Below are 21,253 nucleotides of genomic sequence, written 5' to 3' on the forward strand. Positions count from 1 at the left end.
ATGGCTGTTCGATCTAGTTTAAAGGAGAGATGCAGACAAGAAACAGCAAAGGGTAACAGAATCTTGATACCGCAAAAATCTCGAATTGAGACCCAATATGCTTAATCTCGAGAAGAAGCCCATCTCGAATTGTAAACCCCCTCTTTAGTTTGTAAAAGCGGCCTCGAAAAGAAGATAGCTTTGGCATGCTTGGTTTATACCACAGTTTAGGTGATTTAATGCCTAATACACTCCATGACGCAGACTGATGTTACGGTGGCTCTGTTTATTGTTTATAGTAGTAATTCCCAAAATTTACAGCATTCATTTTGAAAAGAGCCCCCCCCCCCTACTCTTTGCAAAAGTAGCCTTGAAAAGAAGCCCATCCTAATTTCGGAAAAAAAAAAAAAAAAAAAGCCCAGGGCTTCAATTCCAGGTTTTGGACTTAAATATACTGAGTACACAATCGCCTGCCTTTAAATGTGAACCTACGACTGGGGGTGGGGTGGAGATGCGTTCGCACTTATTAATCCCCCACCGGGGATACGGGAATGTCTGTTGTATCATTCAAATAACTGATTGAAACGATGTGTGATGATGTTGCTCCATAAATGTAGCTAGAAAATATTTTGGTTATATTTTTTTTCAAACTTATTGCAGATGCCGTTACTAAGATCAACACAAATGACAGACTACCGGATGGCTGATAAATTACATTTCCAACACTCAAATTGTAGGTCGATTAAACGGAAAGTGGATAGTGATCCAGGAATGAGTTTACTACAAGCACCTTCGAAACGTATTTCTTCATCGTGCTCTGATCTATCCAAATTCAACAAAATCAAACACCAGCCACTTAATCAACCGGAAGATATTCATCCGCATCGACGCTTAAATTTCTTCTCCAGATATCAGTCAGGAGGAATGGGCACTACGCGCGTTCGCGTCAAACCTACACGTACTTTGACCTTTCCTAATTCTGATACCAACACCAGTGACACCGCAAAAGTCATACCAACAATACAAATTTACCATTTGAAATGTTATCAAGAACAACATATATCTCAGATTCTGGATTTTCTCTTCGTCGGTGACATAAAATCAGCATACAACGAATCATTGCTGTGTCGCCATCGGATCACTTCCTTAATTGACATGAGTAACTCTATGACTGATGTCACAAAACCAATGAATCCGTGCGTCTGTAAATCAGGTACTCCTCACACATTCGTTCGACTGCGACTCCGTGTCACTGAAAAAATTCTCGAAAAAGAGTATCCATTGTACTTCTCAGAGATTAATACATTTATAGAGAAAGCCCGACAAGCGAACTTGAAAGTGTTGGTGCATAGTTTACACGGACAATCAAGATCGCCAACTGGCGTCATTCAGTATCTAATGCAATACCAACGTATGTCCATGGCAAGTGCCTACGATGTGGTGAAAAAGGCGTACCCTAAGACAAAACTCACTCCTGTACTCTACAAGATACTTCAAAACATTGAAAGGCATATTGTAACGTCAGATAAACACAATTTTAGATACTTGGGTACAGAATCATCTATGACGCAAGTGTGGACATAAAAAAACAAAACAAAAGCCGGGCACTTACTGCTTCCGACGGTATTCTCGGCCGATGCGATTCTATGAGGAAATCAACGCGTGGACGCGCGCACAACGGATCGCTTTTTAGTGACGGTTCGTTCAGACACACCGGCCCACGACTGTACAACCCAGTGAGTGCGGCTTAAAAAAAACAACTGCCACCTAAAACATTTAAAAAACAAAAAAAAAATCAAATAATTAAAATTTGCAAAACTCATTTAAAAGAACAATAATTTATTAACCATTAGCAAATAGAAAAACAAATACATTTATAGATGTTTTAAATCCTTATTGCTGCCAAAAATATATGACGGGATAAAAAGATTATTAATATTTTTAAAAGCCTGTTAATTGCCAAGTATCATGCTGAACTGCTACAGATTGTAGGCCCTATATCAATTTTATATTTGGACATATTTTTCGATTTCATTGTAGTCCGACACATAGTTTTACGGTACAATGATTGACTGATGTTTCTGATTACCATGGTGATGGTGACGCTAACATTTAATGACATAAAAAAAACCACTTAATTTTCTAGATGCAATCTAAAAATACTGTATCATCCTGCACAAGAGATGTAAAGAATAATGCGTCCATACACGTGTAAATCCATGTGCAATTTACTATATATAGATTCTGTGATACGGTTGACACAAATATAAATATATTGTCATTGAACTGACTGAATAGATTAATGTGCCTGTATTCGAGTAATGAACTACAGATCACGAAATATAGATTTTACAATCAGTTGAATGTTAGAAACAAAGGTTAGATAAATATTGTAAATTCGAATATTTTTATAGCTTTTTTTTTATCCTGTGGTTGTTTTTTTTAAAAACAATTTTAGAATGTTAAGTACCTTGAGCATTGCTATGGTAGTGTGTAAAAATGTTATTATTTTATCCATTTTACATTATTATATTTTTATGTATATTATAGTTCAAACAGGCCTATATCATACTGTACATAGTTCCACAAATCATTAAGCGAACATCTTGTCTTAACTTTATTCCACTGTCATATATTGGTTTAGTTGGTGGTAATAAGTCTGTCTTTTGAATATTTCAGGAAAGTGATTGCTCTATTTGTGTAAAATCTATTCAACACATGGATAAGAGTAACGAAGTTGAGGTAGAACTTTACAGAATAACTTTAATTAAACTACATAATCTTCATCTCATAGATGAGTGTAAAACACAAAATAGACTAGACAATGGAACATTTTTTACAAGCATATATATATATATATATAAGATGTGTATAAGAGACAGTGCATGAGTAGTCTCGGAAGGTTCAACCTTCTAAACAAGGTACAACTAGAACAGTCTGATCTTCTCCTAAATCCAGCTGTTATTTGTCTTTTACACCCATTAAGTAAAGACTATCAACTGGCGTAAGCCTAATCGCGATTTGTACGTAAAATAAATACAAATGTGTCTACCTCTTAATCTAAGTATAGGCATTTAAGGTAAAAGTCTACTTCAGACAGGCGACCTCCTTGCTTTCATTTTGTTAAACCATGGACTTATTTTGTCTACATTGTTGAACCACTACGTTAGTGTGTGTGACCAGGGTTTGCTTGGTCTTCAGCAGATTTGGTCTCTAATAAGGAAAACAAATGGAGCCACAGAAAAGTTAAAGTGTACCTTCCTGAGGTGCTTATATACAAAAAAGTGAAACATTAAAAAGCAAGTTACATAAAATGACACTATTTACACGAAAGACCACTGTAGCCTCCAATAATTCAGATATGGTAAAAAGACATAAAAAGTAAGTTAATGTGGCCAGAGGTTATTCATGTACACTAAATTTTGTTGGCGCACTATATCTTCCTATATCAACATTTCCAGAGTAAATTCTATAACAGCCTGGCTGCATAGATATAAACCAAATACACGTGGTAGATTGAAATGTTTGGAATGTTTTCAAAAGGTAAAACGTCAATATGAAGTAATGTTTGAGCAAGCCAAATTCAACAGATATAGAATTTCCAATTTACATGTTTTCAAACAATTCTGCGTTGGTGCCTGGCAGGGAATAGTTGCAATGGTAGTTAAGATACTGTTTTTCTGTTGTTTTCAATAATTTTGTTATTATGTATGGCCTTGATGTAAAAACATCCATGGGATATTCAATAGTGTCCATGTTTAAATAAAGCATATTATTATTATTAACAAATTTTGCAATACCAACCAGGTGAGTGGAAATGGTACGAGTAATACTCTAAAGAGAACATATTTATCCAGTTTATTACATTATCTTTAAAATTTAATAATGTTTTACTTTCACAAAATAACTTTCAGTAGCTATAAATGTTTATTATTACTTTATCTTCTCAAATATGTACAAAATATACATTTATGGCTACAAATAATAAGAATGTCACTCCAAAAATTGACATGACCATTTTATTCATGGCTACAGTATTGAATATTAATCTTTAGCATGTTTACTTTATATCCACATATTTTGTCTTCTGTAGGCCTGGAATAGCTTTGTCATGGCATTTGAATGAGGAGGACAAACAAGTATAATTTTTCACAACTGATTTAGGACGGCAAATATTTTGTATTAGAAAAAAACCATCTGAGTTGTAATTCATACAACTTGTACTCAATCAAAATGGCATTCGCTCCAAGGGTCATCAACACACTGGTGGCAATTCAAACTGGTATCGGCTCATACTGAATAGACTTCGGTGAGAATTACTAGATGAGATCACCGGTAAGCCTCAGCTCTGCAAAAAGAAAATGAAGATGAAAAATACATTAAATAACCTTTGACAAGACATGGCCAGTGTTGAAACATGGATACCATATTATTATTATAATAATAATAATAATAATAATAATAATAATAATAATAATAATAATAATAATAATAATAATAATAATAAACATTTATATAGCGCCAATTCAAAAATTTATCAAAGGCGCAGGAGAAAACAAACTCAGTAACATTTCTCAAAAAGGTGAAACTTTAAGTTCTTCTTAAAAGAATATAAATTAGGCGAATTACGAACAGAAAAAGGAAGAGAATTCCACAGAGAAGGAGCTTGAACAGAAAAAGCATGTTGACCATATGTTTTGGTTTTGTTTCGAGGAGATGGAACTGTCAAAAGATTTTTTGACGATGAACGAAGATGGCAGATAGGTACATGACATTTTAAGTGATGCAACAAACATAATGGTTTGTGAAACGCAAGTAACATATATTATACCAAAAGAAGCAATTTGAAAATACAACGTTGTTTAATGGGAAGCGAATGAAGACACTTCAGGGCTGGTGTTATGTGTTGTCGTATCAGTACACACAAAACCTCTAACAAACGGTAAAATTAAACATACGTTACCAACAATAACATGAAATACGAAAAAACAATTTATTGCAATTTGATGTAAAATACAAAATGACATTTAAAATTAAAAATACAAAATAAAATATCAATATAAAATCTCATAAACAATCAAAAAGGGGTAAAGTGGAGAAAAACTAACAGAAATATAACATAATTATTTTAAAATTTAGAAAACATACCTTGCAAATGTTATTATTGCTATGAGGCTGAAGATGATTTCAAATGCTAGGAATACAAGTTGAATAGCATTTAGAATGACCTCAACTCGCAGCACATACGTTTGCCAAATAAGGTAGTAAATATAAACAAAAATAACAGGTACACTCAGAGCTACTGAAACGGCAAGATGCATTAACTTCTCTGTCAAATTACCTTTCTTCCCTGCAAACAAAATATTTACATCAAGTGAATGCAAGTCATTAAAAAGTTAGTACCCAGTACTGTCTCTAAAAATTTGTATTTAAGAAGTAAACATTCCCAGTGTAAACAAATTAATTTCAGGAACCATATTGGCCGACATCCATTGTTTGATCATAACATAAACATAGCATTACAATATATTAGCAAGTTAAAAATAATAATAAAATTTATATTATATTATAGCAGGGGTGGCGCTAGCGGGGGTCTGTTTGGACCCCCTGTCAGGGAATTTCCAACAAAGGTCGTCGGGGAAAATAAAATCTCGAGCACCGAAATTAAATAAAGAATCCCATAATCAAAAACCCTTTGTCTGGGAATTCCTGGCGCCGCCCCTGCATTATATAAAATTCTATTTACTGCTTTTAAGAAAACAGAATTTTATTCTTAAAGAGCCCATTTACACTACCAAAAATATCTTTAATTTAATCCAGTTTTTGTTATTAATTCAGTTGAAAATTCTTAAGTGAATTTGATAACAAAGTTAAGGGATTCTATGGTACTGTAAATGGGTAGTAGCCTATATAATTGATGAAAACATACCCATAAATAACCTGACGACCTCAACAGCCAACAAAGTAAATAACAATACAATTTCCCCTGCTAAATTGGATCCTGGATAAGGAAGCACAGTGCCTAAAAAACATTTCAAGAAAATAATAACATGTTACACTGTAAAATATTAAGTTTATAAATGCATACTTAGAGGGGGAAAATAAATAGGAGCGTTTATATAGATATTTGTACAGTATCAATCTTTTCAAAAAATCTGCTAAAAAATATATTTCGTATTATGATTCTTAAAACATGTTACTTACCTTTATATGCAAAAATAAGAATCTCACAAATCCAAAAGAAACCAAAATACCAACCATTTAGATACAGAAGAATTTGTAATGGAAGTGAAGAGAGCTACAATACTTAGAGTTAAGAAATATAAACTCACATTGAATTTAAAATATCCTACTCACATTGGCATTGCTAATATGTATTTTCTTCTTTAAACTGGGTAACCTGTTAAATAAAAATCTACTTTTCTCCCACACCCCGGTTATGTTTTATAAACTAAGTCTCATAATGATAACTATTTTTAGTTAGACGAGACTTTTTTTTTATTTCTTGTTTCGCGAACTTATTTTTTAAAAGATTGTCAGAGGCGGGCGGAAAAAAAATAAAACTAAAATTTTGTTTTCTTGTGTAGCAAGTAGTTTTGCCAAAAACATCCCGACAGAGGATAAACAAAAATAAAATTTATTATTGAATGTAAACAGTGTAGTAATAGGATGCTTACATGCTTTAAATTTCTATAAATAGTAGGGAGAAATACACATATCTTATTTTTAGAGATTTCAAGGCAATGGCGGACGTAACAAATATTTAAAAAAACATTAAATTTTTTCTGAAATTTCCAGCTTTTCGCGGCAGAGGGTGTGCTAATTTGGCAAAAATAAAATTTTATTTTTATTCGAAATTATCAATATTGGAGGGCGGCGGGTTCGCAAAACAAGGTATAAAAAAAGTCTTGCCTTATGTGAAAAAATGCTGGTCAGTCTTACTAACACCACAAGGAACCACACTGAACCAGTGAAATGGATGTAAAAATGTACACAATATAAAATGAGTGAAGATTCTTGGTTAAAAAATAAAAACTAACTTTTATAGCAATAAATTTCTGAAAATTATGAAGCTTTTTTTTCGTCAACATGTTCCAGAATGCATGACATCGTGTATTCATAGGGTACCATATTCAGGTCTAATGATTAGGCCCAATAAAAAAAAATATTATTTTGATCACCCTCACGCGCGTCTTCTATGGTACTGAAAAACAAAAAAAAAATTTTGAAAAAAAACCATTTAAATTTTTTATTTTTTTTTTCATTTATTTTATTAAATAGTTAGTAGATATTGTTTGCATTATCTAAATCATGTTTTACTTTGAATATCAATGCACCAGTAAACAACCCAAGGGTGATATTTGGCTTTAGCAAAATAATAAAAAAAAAAAAAAAAAAAAAGCCTCCCTCCCTCATCACTTTTCTTACCCAGATAGGGTGATAAACTAATAATATTTTTTATAGGGCCTTAACCACGACCTTAATATACCTTGAAATAATAGGTCTGTCAATGAAAGAAAAAATAAAAAATGAAATTACAACTTTCTAATAAAGTTATGTTACAATTCTATATCTCAACGAAACTTATCAGTATATCAGGTATACAATGTCAACACATTAAGAACTTTTATCCTTAAACAATTGCTTTCTGAAACATCCAAAGGCAAAACGGTAACCTGAAAATTGGACAATTATCGTCAAGTACATAAGAATTAAGATAGTTTAAATGAATATTAAGAAAGAGTGGTCTCATGTGTTGAGTTTGGTCATAGAGAAAGAAAATAAATTTATTTTCTTTCTCTATTGTTTGGTTCAGGGTTTGCGCTTAGCCTAGCCTAGCTAGTAGTCTAGAGTAGTAAGTAAGGCCTGGCCTAGGTAATCAGTTGGACCAAAAGGAAAGAAGACTAAGCCAGGATGAAATGACAGTCCCAATCACAACACAGAGGCAGGAGTACGCCTTCGATTACATGGGCGCTTATTGATTGAGGGCGTACCTCAACTTTAGAGTTATACTGAACTTAGTTTTTAGACATAAAAAGCCCATGAAAATTTATTGCTACTCCACAAATTCCTAACTTTCAGATTTCTGTGAAATTAAGCCTTTAGGCCGGGCACATAGAAAAAATTGTTAAATTATCACTCCCTCCCGGATAAAAAATTTTGGAAATATTGATGCGGTAATAAAATTTTTTTTTGCTGCATCGTTTATTTCAACAGCATACATAAAGGAAACAATGCAATTTTGTGACTGGAAATACTTTTTTTTTTAAAAAACAATAAAATAAACCAGTTTTTATACAATATTTACAATGTTCTTGCAAAATAAAAACAGTCACCTCTCTCGTCGATAAAAAAAAAAGCAATATACTATTGTTCTGGTTTAAAAAAATTAAAAAAACGCCTGCCCTCATCAGTTTTTTTTTTTTTTAAAGAGTGGTAGTCTAATAATTTTTTCTATGTGCCGTCTTTTCAATTTTCAATGAAATGCACAGATTTCTATGCCATGGCTAAATAAATTTATGCATAAGGATATAATTCCCGCATTCATTTACAGGTTATTTGTTTAATATGCTACATTATTAAAATTGATTACTTGTGTTCTTGCAGATGGTTCTCTCATACTAGGTGCGTCTGGTTTAACCGGTCGTTACTGGGCTGGTTCCTTATGGTTTTATGAAGATCCTAACAATGCACCAACCATTGAACGTTGTAGTGCTGGGGTTCAAACTGAGGCTGGTGTTACAGATATTATATGGATTGATGAATTAAGAATAGCCGTTGCTTCAGATACTGGTAAGATCATGATATTGTTGGTAAGGTTTTTGTTTATGATGCATTGTTATGTGTAGGTAATACATATTTTTGATATACTGTTACGCTGTCAGCACACAGGATCCAATACATAAAATGTGAGACAATATTTCACTGTAGTAAACTTTTAATTCCATTCAACAAATAGACTATAGTTTACAACCACTTGTTCATCATGAATATGGGAGGTGAGCTCTGCGTGTCTTGTGTGTTCTCCCTTGTGTGTGTGTGTGTGTGTTGGCTCTCTGTTCGCCTGATCTTGTCTGCTCCTATTTCCCTACTTTTCTGATACGCACTCAGTTAGTTTATAGCGTAAATAACATACCTGGATATCTAGTGTTGTTCTAAATAATACTAATATGTATGACATTTGTTTGTACTAACAATTGTTTAACCGGGTCATACTAATTACCGTCAACAAGCGTTGAGGCCATATACGTATGTATAATTATAGTATAAGTGTAATTGTGGAATCGATGTATATATAATATATTATTATTATTATTATTATTATCATTATTATTATTATTATTTTTATTATTATTACTATTATTACTATTAATTATTATTATTACTATCATTTATTATTATTATTGTTATTATTATTATCATTATTATTTATCATCAATATTAGTATTATTATTATCATTATAAATATTATTATTAATCTATTTGCCTACATATGCCCTGGTATATAGTTCAGGACTCTAATTTTGTGACGGTTGTTGATGGTAATTAGTATTACTGTACACATATACTAAGTGCCGTCAACAACCATCAACAACGTTTGTTGATGGTAATTAGTATTAATTTAAACGCATACTAATTACTGTCATCAAACGTCAACAACCTTCAGCAACGTTTGTTGACGGTAATTATTATAATACTTGTAATACCTGGCACTTCCAAAATACCCTGCCAATTAAAATATATGCCAATACTATATTGCTATCAGGGATTATTTATGGAAGTTTGACACGAGTACTTTTATATATAATTTATTTATTTAATTTTAATTAATAATGCTTCTAAAATATTTAAGTTATAAGGAAATTGTTTTTCTATCTTTAATGTGCTTGGATATTTAGTTTTCATTTAATTTATATTGTATAATATATTTTTGTGAGTGATTAATTTTGGAAAAATGTATATTGACACTGCAATGTTTTCTGTTGTTGATAAATCTTTTAACAGGTGCTGTTGAAATCTGGCAGCTTGTTGATAGTCGGAGCTCTTTTAAGAATCTCTTCTATCTGTTTGAACATCACGAAACTGTCAATTCTGTTAAAATTAATTCAAACAGGACTAGGCTAGCAAGTGGTAGTGCCGATTGCATGTAAGTAGCATCATTACTTTACAATTACTTCTCGCTTCTCATTTGAAGATTAAAGCCATGTAGAGCATTTGTCTGCACTCCTTCCTACCAATCACCACTACCGCTGCATCTTCCTAGATTTTCAACCTGAGCTTTCTCCTCTCAGGCTCTTAGCCTCTTATATTTTCCTCTGTGTTGTTGGGTCTTCTAGTCTCTTTTCGTGTATGGTGCCAATTTCGGTAATTTTTTTTGCACTTTTCTCTAGGTCATTATTGGTCACTTGTATTTCATTATGTTTCTCGCTAAACCCCATTATAGGGTACTTTAATTGGTGTATTGGCTTGCTGCTAGATGTGAACGGAATACAATTTAATGTCTGACTTGTGACGTGGTTCAATTAATTTTCTCCTTCCAGAATCAAGATATGGGATGTTGCAAGCCAGTGCTCAACTGCTACCTACCATGCTCACACTGCTCCTGTAGAGAAGGTAGCATGGAGTCCAGTGGAGCTGGAAGTCTTTGCATCCTGCTCTCAGGTAAGTAGCCATTCCATGTGCTATTCTTAACTCCCCTTGCAAATTATCAGACATGATACTTGTGCAGTGTTTCTTCATGTGCAGGATGGACGTGTTTTACTATGGGACACCAGGAAACCTAAGCCTGCTTTTAAAGTCAACTCAAGCCCTCTCTACTCTTTACCCACCTCCTTGGCCTGGAAGCCTGGTGAAACTGCTGTAATTGCAATAGGTAAGACGTTAACCATCTGTTTCATGTCAAGTGCCGAATAAGGCCTCTATACTCAATGTTTACTCTGGTCTTCATTGTAATCTTTATGTATCAATCTACAAAAAAAATATCAAATATGTTGTATAAAAATTCTAGTTTTTGTTATTGTTTTACTATTTTGTAAATTAACTATTCTCTAATATATCATTATATATTTACCATATGACATTGATTTTCATGTATTAATATTATTATTCTTTACTTTATTTATATACTTATTCGTGTATTTATTTATTTGTTTATTTATTTATTAAATGATTGATTAGTTAATCTGAATCAGTTGCTTAAATGATTAAACAATTATTTGATTTATTAATTTATTGATTGATTAATGTATTTAATTTTTTTTTTTTTACTTGATTTATTCTTCTCAAAAGGACACCACAGTGTTAAAGCTTTTATATGTTTGTGGTTGTCCTATTTTTTTTTTATTTGAAGCCTTTGAACTGTACTGTATTTATGTTATTTGATTTGGAATAAAATATTGTTTAATTGAATTTGAATTAAATATGTGGAGCCTGTGGAAGAGTAATATCCATATGTTTTCATTTTAAAATCTCAATCCAAGGTGATGAATCTGGGCACATTGTGTTGAAAGACATTAGAAATGCAGGTGGTATGATTAAAGATTGTCAGGCACATACCAGAGCTGTCAATAGACTTGCATTCTCACCAAAAAAGTAAGTTATTTCAAAAGTGTAGTTTAAAAGTGTATTTTTAACTACAGTTAATTTCTGATGCTGATAATAACCAAAAATGTTATATACACCGGTTATGTAAGTTGTTTAGTTTTATAGTTTTTATCATTACTTGATTTCCTTTAAAATCGAAAATTAATTTCAAAACAAAGTTAGGAGTTTTGATTTCTTGTTTTATCTAACAGTGGAACTTGGCTAGCCTCAGTGTCAGATGATAGCACAGCTGTTGTGACGGATATGGCCAGTGAACCTAGACAAATGTAAGTTTTTTTGTTGTTTTTTTTTAATGCTTGACCACTGGTATTTAAATAAAAAATTAGCTTGTTTCGTGCGCCCATCTTTTTCCATTCTTTTCTTTTATTTTTTTTATTTTTTTTTTCCCCCTCCCCTACTTGATCGGCCCATGGAATGCTGTTCCTACTAACTTGATAGGCATTTGTTAATTGTACTGATTGATTCACTTTGCCATATAGTTTTTTATTTCATTTTTCTATTCCTTTATCGATATCTACGATATCTGAAAACTTTACATTTTCAGATATCGTAGTTACAGCCACAACGATTATGTACGTGGGTTGTCTTGGGATCCGCTTAGCAACAAGCTCTTCACCTGTGGATGGGACAAACAGGTGTGCACACACGTGGTAACCATGCCATCTGAAGACAGGATGGACATTGGAAATCCAGCCAGCTACAGTAGTAAGGTCAAAGGGCGTACACCTAAGAGCTAATGGCTCACATTGGCCTATTGACCTACAGTTAATATGTGGATGATATATAACTATGTGGATATATGTGGAAGTACAGCTAGCATTCCAATATCTTTAACGCTTGATGTAAAAGATACAGTAGTTACATAACAGGGGTGGCACCACTGGAAAACCAGGGCCCTATCAGGGAGAGCTACAAACTGCAATTCATCGGGGAGAAAAAAAAAATATATGCATTTTCTACATATTAGTAGACCCTAAAATCGATTAAATAAGTCATTGAAACCATTAGTCATATTTTTTGGGGCTTTTTCCCCTGCAGGCCTGGAAAAATTTTTTTTGTGCCTCCAACCATGAAAATCAAATCTGTACCCTATATAGCCCCGCAGTTGATTCTTTACTATTCTTATCCCCAAAAAATGCCTCCGGGACATTTATGATGCCTCCGATTGTCTGTCACGCACTTTTTCCAGCCCTGTCCCACAGGACCACTTTCCAAGGATTTTAAGTGAAGGCTCTCTCTCGTCGGGGAGTAAAGTGACACCTCTGTTACGTAATGTAATGATCACTAGAAATGCCATTGCTTTTGTACCTTTAAAAAGTTGTATGTCTTACGGAGTTGCAATACCAGATAGAGGGCTCACTTTTATAACTGATATTAAATTGCATTCTTTGTACATTTAGGCAAGTCTTTAGCTTTCAAATAATAATTAGTACTTAGTAATTTTCTCCCCAATTAGCGGTGTAATATTCTTTGCATAAGCCCTTAAATTGGTGATAATCAAGTACTTGTAATTTGCTCTGAAAGTTGATAATTATAATATGTGAGCTTATTTAATTGTTTTGTTATGCAGATGGTATATCTTAAAGCTTAGAAATCTATCAGGCCAGTCATAATTAACACAAGTTATTCAACTAAAATCATGTTTTTCCAAACCAGTAAGACTATATATCAGATGTTTAAATGTGTTGTAAAGGATTCTGAGCAAAGTGTCCAGTAATGATATTGTAAAACTTGTTTTAATAAATATTTAAATTCTGCAAATTAGTGTTCTTTGTTGTGTATTCATAAATGAATAAAGATAAAGAAACATGTCCCTTTAAGGTGTGTGTATGTATATATATGTATATATATATATATATATATTTTTTTTTTTTCGCTCCCGGTGTACTGACCATAGTACCAGTGGCGTATTGAAATTGAGGAGGACACAAAGGCAAAGGTGAGAGGGTATGAGGTGATTATTTACTACTTTAGCCTAAATTTTATGCATCAAAAAATTTCAGTGGGGGGAAGTTTTTGTTTTTGGTGGTCATGCACCCACTAGAAACACCACTGCACTACCATGGGTCTCCAATTTTCAACAAAGGTACACTATTCAAAAAGAGTAGGGGAGTTTATCCCGGTGTACTGACCACGGATCTAGGGGTATTGATATGGGGAAGGGGCTTGAAGGTAAAGTGGGAGGCACAAGTTTGTTTTTGGGAGTGTGTGTTCCCCACACTGCACAGTACTTGCTGCATTGCAGTGGGTCTCCAAATTTCAAGCGAAGAAACCTATACATCTATCTATGCCATACACAAAACAAATTAAAAATACAATCTCATAGTTATTTCCTTTCACATTTATTCCAACCTACAGTTTGAATTTACAAATAGATTTCTTGCAAGGTTCAATTTATTTATAGTTCTGACATCCTTGGAAGCACAGTGAATAATAACTCATAAAATACAGTAATGACACCTATGGAATACTCTAGGTACTTTTGGAAGTAAAAACTGATTCATTTAATTATCCAAGTATTGCCAACAGGATAAATGTAAATTCATTGTCCAAAAAAATTGCATGTTAATAACCAAATTAACACTTCAGTTAAAATTAATGCATTGTTATCGGTAATATATATATTATATATAATATTCTTTTAATTCTTCTTAATATTCTTTTTAAAACTATTAATTATATCCTTTGAAAAAAGCAAAAGTTCTGTCTATATATTCAAACTGCAGACATTTTACTAGGCAAACCAGATTCAAACTGAGTGAATTGCTCATATGGGGAATGCCATCCCAAAACCAGCATCTATGTTCAAAAAAAAAAAAAAAAAACCAAAATCGACTTTTAAATCATATTATCCACATTATACGCTTTAAAATGATGGATGATTTTCTGGAATTGACTTAATATTGCCAAAATTATGAGTAAAAGTATTACAGCTTCTCTGTACTAAAGTACACAATACTGCCACATTATGTTAATTACTCGGTTTAATATATAGCGACAGTACACTGGTTTTTGAATAACATGCCTCATATGAGCATGATGACATCATAACCACAATGATGACATCATACCCATGTGCGAGCAAAACACAGGTATTTGATAGTGTGGACAGAGCTTTAGTATATTATTTAAAATATAAATGAAAATCTCTTTAAATATTGTATCAGTTTACTTGTCCACATTTCAGTGAATTTATAATTTAAAAGCTATCATTATCAACTTAATTTGTTAAAACATGATTTAAAAAGGCTACCACTTTTGTTTTTAATCACAACTGAGTATCAGCAAGTTTGTTTTTTTTCATATAGTTTGAGATGTTATAGCTTATTAAGTATAACTTGCACTGTTTATTTAAGTCTGGCTCTCACTGCTTCGTACGACTGTCTGCTGATTATTCTAATTCCACTCTATGTGGGTCTATAGACGACGTGATGCCGTCTGCTGGCTGATCATCATTAAAATCGATCCTTTGTATACCCGTCGTCATGTTGCGTTCTTAGTAGAATGGCATCGGCTGACGACCGTCGTGCACAGTGAATGCCCTGACCAACATTCATTTGTCATAACTACTCTTCTGTTTCAGTTTGAAATGAGGTTTACCTTTCATTCATTCTTTCATTCCTATCTTTGACGTACAATTGGTTAATTTCACACTATCTTCAACTTATGTGGATTCTTGTTTTAAATTGCTGGCCACACTTTTCTTAACAGACAGGTTAAAATTGATACAAATCCAAGTAAAGATTCCACGTGTATGAATCAATACAGCAAATTAAATGAAATTTATAACATAGTTATCTTTAATTGTCTTGTAGAATTAATTAAATATTAAGAATATTTGATTTATAGGAAAACACATCTTAAATCTTGTTAAAACAATTTGATATAACTCATGAAAAATAATAAGGGATTTCATTGTGTGATGTCTGTCTGTCAAGAGAGAGCTCTACCAGCAAGTTCATTCTTAATGTTAGTATCCTTGGTAACCAAATTCCTTAGCATCATCTTCAGTGATGTCACCATAGCGCCACAGATTCAACTGTAAAAAACAAGTTTCAAAATCAATAATTTAACTTGTTCTATTTCTTCCGTTGACATATTTTTCCATCAATATAAAAGAATTAATTTTAGTTAATATTGGATAAATTGAAAAAAATTAATTATAAGTTATAATAATATTGGGTAATTTCATGAAGTTATAGTAAATAGTAAAAGTGTTAAGGTAAGTAAGGTGTTGGAAACTGACCACCAAAAATAACAAAAACAAAACAAAACACAGTTTAAACTTACATGGCTCTTCTTGGCTGCATCCTGAGCTTTGATGTATTCTTCAACAAGCTTTTGTAGGCGCTTCTCGCGTCGCGGCTCAACAATCACCAATCCTTCTGAAACTAACTCTTTGCCAATATCGGTGCGCAAATCAGGTGTCATTAAAGTGACATACTCGGTACCAGTGATGCGGTATTCAACGTTGACCTTAAACTGTTGATCCAAAATCCGGCTCTTTAATCCTTCAACAGCCTCTAATCTAGCTTCTTCCTGTAAAATTATATACACAGTTATAATACAGTATTATGATATATTTGACTTCAATTTGTAAAAAGTTAGCCTTTGATATGACACCAAAATTCTATAATAAATCTTTCCATTAGCTTCTTTACTTTTTGCTTCTTTATCATAAACCAAGGACATAAGTATCTGGAAATCCTATCAACTGGGGGTTGGGCATTAAGCTCTCTGACAGTCAAAGCTATTTTCTTTTTGGAAAAAAAAATTGGACATGTGTGCCAGTACAACAGTAGCTGAAAACTGCTTCCATCTGGCAATTCAGCCCTTTTGCCCATACACCTCCCCATCTTAAGAAAAGTCTAATAAATTTGATCTGAAAACTTCTATACATACATCTTTTGGTAGCATGACCAAAGCTAGAGTGTAGCTATGTGCTTGTGGTGGAAGGGTGTGGTATCCAGGAGGCAATGCAACAAGGTCAGCATTGGCTAATTTGTCTCTCTGTGGGTCAAAAAATAAATCATGTTTAATCTCTGTCTCTTATACACATCTAGATGTGTATAAGAGACAGTAATCACAACTGAGTATCAGGCTTAAGTAGTTAATTTCCAGTATAATTTAACTTCTATGGAATTTTGGAAAATTACATACATTTCGCAGTCCTATCTGAGGCTACCTTTGGGACCTGAACATTAGGGTTGGTCTCTCCAACAGGAAAATTAGCTTTGTGTTAAAAGATTTAAGATTGTTAAAGTGGTCTCAAATTGAGGGGTCTCAGAATTAGAGAAGTCTCAAGTTGGAAGTGCACTGTATTATACAAAAGTTAGATAATAACTTACATTTCCATAATCAATGAAAAGGATTGATGACTTATCCTTGGAGACGCTCTCAACCTTACCACGGTACCACTCGCCATCAATATATTTCGCTGCACATAGATCGCCTTGCTTTGGGGTATAGGATCCTGGTAACGGAAGGTCATTAATTAGCTCAGCTCGCAATTGCTCCATCAGTTTTTCAAGTTGTGGACCTAGAAAAAAATGTAAATAACAACTTGTATTAAAAAATTGTCTTCAGAAGAGCAAACAATATACAGATCAAAAACTGCTAGTTAGTAACTCTTTATATAAAAATGGAGATGACAGTATAATCATGATTGACAGTTTGTACCACTTGAACTTCAACATAGTTATGAGCACTTGGAACTATGAGGTCTTAATGGCATAGCAATTTACCAGTGTCAGTATGTTGTGCATAGAAGCTGAGTTCTTTTCCTAACTCTGTGACAATAATTGGCTTGTAGTTTGTCTTTCGCTCTGTTTCTTCAACAACAGTCACTTTTGGCTGCTCGACGAAGTTTTCCCAAACCTAAAGTAAAAATTTTATCAAAAGTGATTATTTAATACACACTACCAGAATCTTCAGGGTTGTAGCTGTAGAAAACTAATGATGGGTGACAGACATTTTAAGGATGGGTGGGTGATAACACTGGCAAACTCTAAATAATAAGAGTGAATTTTAAGGATGTAAAAGTGGAGTTAATAAGGGTGGGTGGAGGGCCATGAAATTAGCTTTAGACTGGGTGGAAAACTTCAAGGCTAAGTGGCACCACCCACCATAACTACACCCTGAACTTTATTGTGAGCACTTTTGATTTTGGTGCCTACTGTCAGTGAATGCTGTTAATGCCACAGATTTTGTTACCTTCAACTTGGTTTTCTTGGCAGCTTCCTCAGCAACTTGTAGTTGTGCGTAGTAATTGGAGCGTTCTGCTGTAAAATGAACCTTGGACAAACCATTCTCAACCAACTTCACAGAATGGTTTTGACCTTCGACAAACAACCAGCCAATGAAATTTCCAGCTTTATCAACATTTTCAACTTCAACTTCCACCTACAAAATAATAAGAAAAACTTCAGTCAAGAAAACATTTAAAAATGAATAATGAAAAAATTACTATCACAATACATCAAAGATGGTTATTATGAAATTTATTTCTTAATGTGTCTCAGTTCAGTTGACGAATTTTCAGGTCCTGATCAAAATCCAAAAATGTATGTTCAAGAAATAGTTTCCAAAATGTGGTTGAAACTTAATCTTTACAGTTCTCCATGATTGGAATTAATTTATTAATTAAATCTAATTGATTTAATTAATATATTAATTTCTTTATTACATGCAACAGTGTAAAACACCAATAATAGGTTTGAAATAAAATTTTAAATACAACATATTTTTAAAATGTAAAACGATTATATAAAAGCAATATTTAAGAAAGGATAACAATACAATATATTTTGATAATGTCTTGGCGTATTTTAATTTATATAATTATCTATTTGTTAATTTATGGGGGGGGGGGGAACTATGCAGTATAAAGCTTTCTTCCACAAGACCATGTTCTGCTTTATAATCAAAGTGTCATAATGAAGCTTAGTGAGTGGAGCTGTTTTATTCATGAGAATAAATCTACATTATGCAAAGATTTGAACCCAGGACTCTTGGATATGAAGGCAAGCTACCGAGCTAAACTTCCATTATATTGATTTCTCCAACTTTACTGATTCTGCAGAGGTCTGAAACTTGCTTGGTTTCACAACAAACACTGCTTTTTTCCTCTCTATTTTATCCTATAAATCTCTTTTTTCTAATTCCTCTAATTCTAAACTAACCTCACGTTGAAGACATAATTCTTTAGTGTACTGCAATGCTTCCTCTGCGTACAATTCACTTTCCCCTGGGCCACCGGGGCCAGTGCGTGCCCTACGAGGGCAAGTAATACCTAAAATGATAAAAGCATTTTGCATTAAAATATTTGCAATGGGTATAAATAAGGTTAAAATTTTAATGATGAGATCAAGACAATACTGATTATAAAATAAACTTGCTAGGTAATGCATTTATGATATAAAATAAGCAAATGGTATAGAATAGTAAGGTCTGAATGCCAGGGTTTCTTTGAAATGGAATCCTATCTCAAAAAGTACTACCAAGAATTGGAGGACAACCTTCAAATGAAAGTAAAATTTTTTTGTATTGAACACAATTTCAAACTATATTTTCTAATAGGGAGCCCCGTACCTCACGGTAGTACTTTTTTTTTTGTTTCATTGCATGCATGCAAAATCAGGACAGTTGGGCCTCTTGCTATTTTATACTCTTTGCTATAAGGTAAAATTGATAAATAAATTACTAGATATATGAGATAATAACTAGAATAAAATAAGTGGCAACTATACATAAACTTGGCCTCTAAGAGACCAATATACACACCTGCAAGAAGGAATGTAATCAGACAAGTCTCCTTGGGTAAGTAGAGTCGAATTCTTGAACCACTTGCAACAAATTCCACAATGCCAGTTGAGCGACCAGCACGTTGTAAAAATGGAAGAAATTGTCGTGATTTCGCCGCATCCTAGGTGGATAATAGAATTCAAGCTTTATTTACAATTTGTCTTGTACATATCAAGAGAGGAACAAAAGCTTGCATACCAAATACATCAATCCGATTAAAATTAAATAAACCAGTTTTTTTCTTTGGTATTTAAAAAAAAAGGTTTTTTGTTTGCAAGTTTTTCATCAGTTTTATAGTTTTGCTGAAGATACGCAGTCTGTGCCTCCAATCGGTGATTTAAAGAAATATCAATGTAAAGGCCTGTCCAGGCTATCAAATTTTATTTGACAAAAACATGAGACATGTCTAAATATGGTCATAATGACATCACATCATGATCACATATAAGCACATCATGACCATATATGGACATACAACAGGTTCTGTCAATGAAAATCTCATAACCTAAACTGGGCTTAAGTGTTTCATTAGTATTTTATTACTAGTACTATAATGTTATTTTCACACTGCTCTTATATTTTTTTGTAATGAATTTGAAGTACTGTCAGAAATGTTATACTCACCCCAGAAACATCAGCAACACGATGTATTGGGTTGTCCTTCTTGCTGTGAACACCTTTACTGTTTTTTATGGCTCTTGACTCTGCAATCAAGAGCGAATCAAAGTGCGCTGACCTCTGATCATCATCTTGACGATGACGAAGCACCGTTGAAAAACCTTTACTCACAAGTGCTTCGGCAATGTTACTGAAAACATGTGAATATGGGATTAATATTCAGCTAAACAGATTAATAACTGGATGGATAGCACATAAATCAATTCACCTTTAGCTGTAAGAGATCTAGTCAATCTAGTTAATCAAATATAATGGGAACAGTGGAAGCAATTTGGTACTCACATGTTGCCAATCATGACAGTACCACAAGTCTTCTCTGGGTAGCTGTCATTAGCTTCCTTGATATAGTCAATTGACACAGACACCTTCTTCCCAATCAACTTCTTGCGCAAGAACTCACGGGCTTCGAACATATATGGGATGTCATACAATGGCCGAACACGGCGATCCTACATTAAGAAATAATATCAAGAATAATTAGAAAACTGCTATCCTTAACAACAATAATAATATTACTACTTTGATTATTACTATTATCAAAATGTTTAAATTAATATTTTTTATCATCATTATTGTACCTTAGGTTGGTCTTCCTCCTTGACATCTGCCATGCGAGGTGGCCTAATAGATGACAATGTTATCTTTTTGTACTTGGAGTCATTGGTTTTGATGAGTAATGCATCTGCGTTGATAACTTCTACAACTTTGCCAGTCAAATTCTTCTCTTCAATTGGAACTACAGTTGCTATGTTTGGGACATAGTCTTTCCACAAACGTAAATGCTTCTCTTTCGCTTCTCTGAAAAAAATGATTGAAAAAAATTAATGAGGCCATGAAGGAAGACTTCAAAAATAGAAATAGAAGACATTGAAAAAAAAAAGATTTTGTAAGTTGATGAAAAAGGATAATAAAGATATATAACATTTTTCAGTATGAAACAAAATTTCAGCTTACTTTTCTGATGCGCGGAGTTTCTCTGTTCCTTGTGTTACAACACGCATGCTCCAATCAACACAACGGGCAAGTCCTTCTTTTAACAAAAACTCAGCAATGTTGCCATTCTGTAAAAGAGTGATTATTATTATGTATTCATTCATTCAAGCAAATAAGGCTCATGTTTAAAATTCAACTTTTCATAGATAGTTTGTATATATATATATATATATATATCTGTCTCTTATACACATAT

General features: G+C 33.1%; 4 protein-coding genes across 4 annotated transcripts in view; 2 read left to right on the forward strand and 2 right to left on the reverse strand.

Moving 5' to 3' along the window:
* The first annotated feature begins 499 nt into the window (after positions 1 to 499).
* On the forward strand, positions 500 to 1,806 carry LOC117104925 (dual specificity protein phosphatase Mpk3-like). The gene has a single exon (XM_033245863.1). It carries the CDS (start codon positions 640 to 642, stop codon positions 1,561 to 1,563), a length of 924 nt encoding a protein of 307 aa, XP_033101754.1. The 5' UTR covers positions 500 to 639; the 3' UTR covers positions 1,564 to 1,806.
* Positions 1,807 to 3,840: 2,034 nt separating this feature from the next.
* On the reverse strand, positions 3,841 to 7,070 carry LOC117104982 (transmembrane protein 216-like). The gene is made up of 5 exons (XM_033245961.1): positions 7,020 to 7,070; positions 6,184 to 6,277; positions 5,909 to 6,001; positions 5,128 to 5,329; positions 3,841 to 4,327 (listed from the first exon to the last, which is right to left on the reverse strand). The coding sequence occupies exons 1-5, from the start codon at positions 7,068 to 7,070 to the stop codon at positions 4,309 to 4,311; spliced, it is 459 nt and encodes a 152-aa protein (XP_033101852.1). The 3' UTR covers positions 3,841 to 4,308.
* Positions 7,071 to 7,535: 465 nt separating this feature from the next.
* LOC117104984 (methylosome protein 50-like) lies at positions 7,536 to 13,347 on the forward strand. The gene is made up of 8 exons (XM_033245962.1): positions 7,536 to 7,578; positions 8,587 to 8,772; positions 9,985 to 10,126; positions 10,521 to 10,641; positions 10,726 to 10,852; positions 11,460 to 11,571; positions 11,775 to 11,849; positions 12,128 to 13,347. The coding sequence occupies exons 1-8, from the start codon at positions 7,536 to 7,538 to the stop codon at positions 12,318 to 12,320; spliced, it is 999 nt and encodes a 332-aa protein (XP_033101853.1). The 3' UTR covers positions 12,321 to 13,347.
* A 562-nt stretch (positions 13,348 to 13,909) lies between these two features.
* Positions 13,910 to 21,253, reverse strand: part of LOC117104862 (staphylococcal nuclease domain-containing protein 1-like) — a 12,580-nt gene continuing 5,236 nt past the window's right edge. Inside the window, exons 8-19 of the mRNA XM_033245729.1 lie at positions 21,019 to 21,125; positions 20,643 to 20,862; positions 20,347 to 20,513; positions 20,011 to 20,194; positions 19,366 to 19,507; positions 18,765 to 18,874; positions 17,797 to 17,985; positions 17,328 to 17,460; positions 16,932 to 17,122; positions 16,486 to 16,593; positions 15,874 to 16,122; positions 13,910 to 15,622 (exon numbers count right to left, since the gene is read on the reverse strand). Of these exons, the coding sequence (XP_033101620.1) occupies positions 15,554 to 15,622; positions 15,874 to 16,122; positions 16,486 to 16,593; positions 16,932 to 17,122; positions 17,328 to 17,460; positions 17,797 to 17,985; positions 18,765 to 18,874; positions 19,366 to 19,507; positions 20,011 to 20,194; positions 20,347 to 20,513; positions 20,643 to 20,862; positions 21,019 to 21,125 (1,869 nt within the window). The 3' untranslated portion in view covers positions 13,910 to 15,553. The remainder of the gene's footprint in view (positions 15,623 to 15,873; positions 16,123 to 16,485; positions 16,594 to 16,931; positions 17,123 to 17,327; positions 17,461 to 17,796; positions 17,986 to 18,764; positions 18,875 to 19,365; positions 19,508 to 20,010; positions 20,195 to 20,346; positions 20,514 to 20,642; positions 20,863 to 21,018; positions 21,126 to 21,253) is intronic.

The sequence above is a fragment of the Anneissia japonica genome, unplaced genomic scaffold (genome assembly GCF_011630105.1).
Source record: "Anneissia japonica isolate Jap-2015-1 unplaced genomic scaffold, ASM1163010v1 scaffold287834_len5846547_cov211, whole genome shotgun sequence".
NCBI classification, from domain to species: Eukaryota; Metazoa; Echinodermata; class Crinoidea; order Comatulida; family Comatulidae; genus Anneissia; species Anneissia japonica.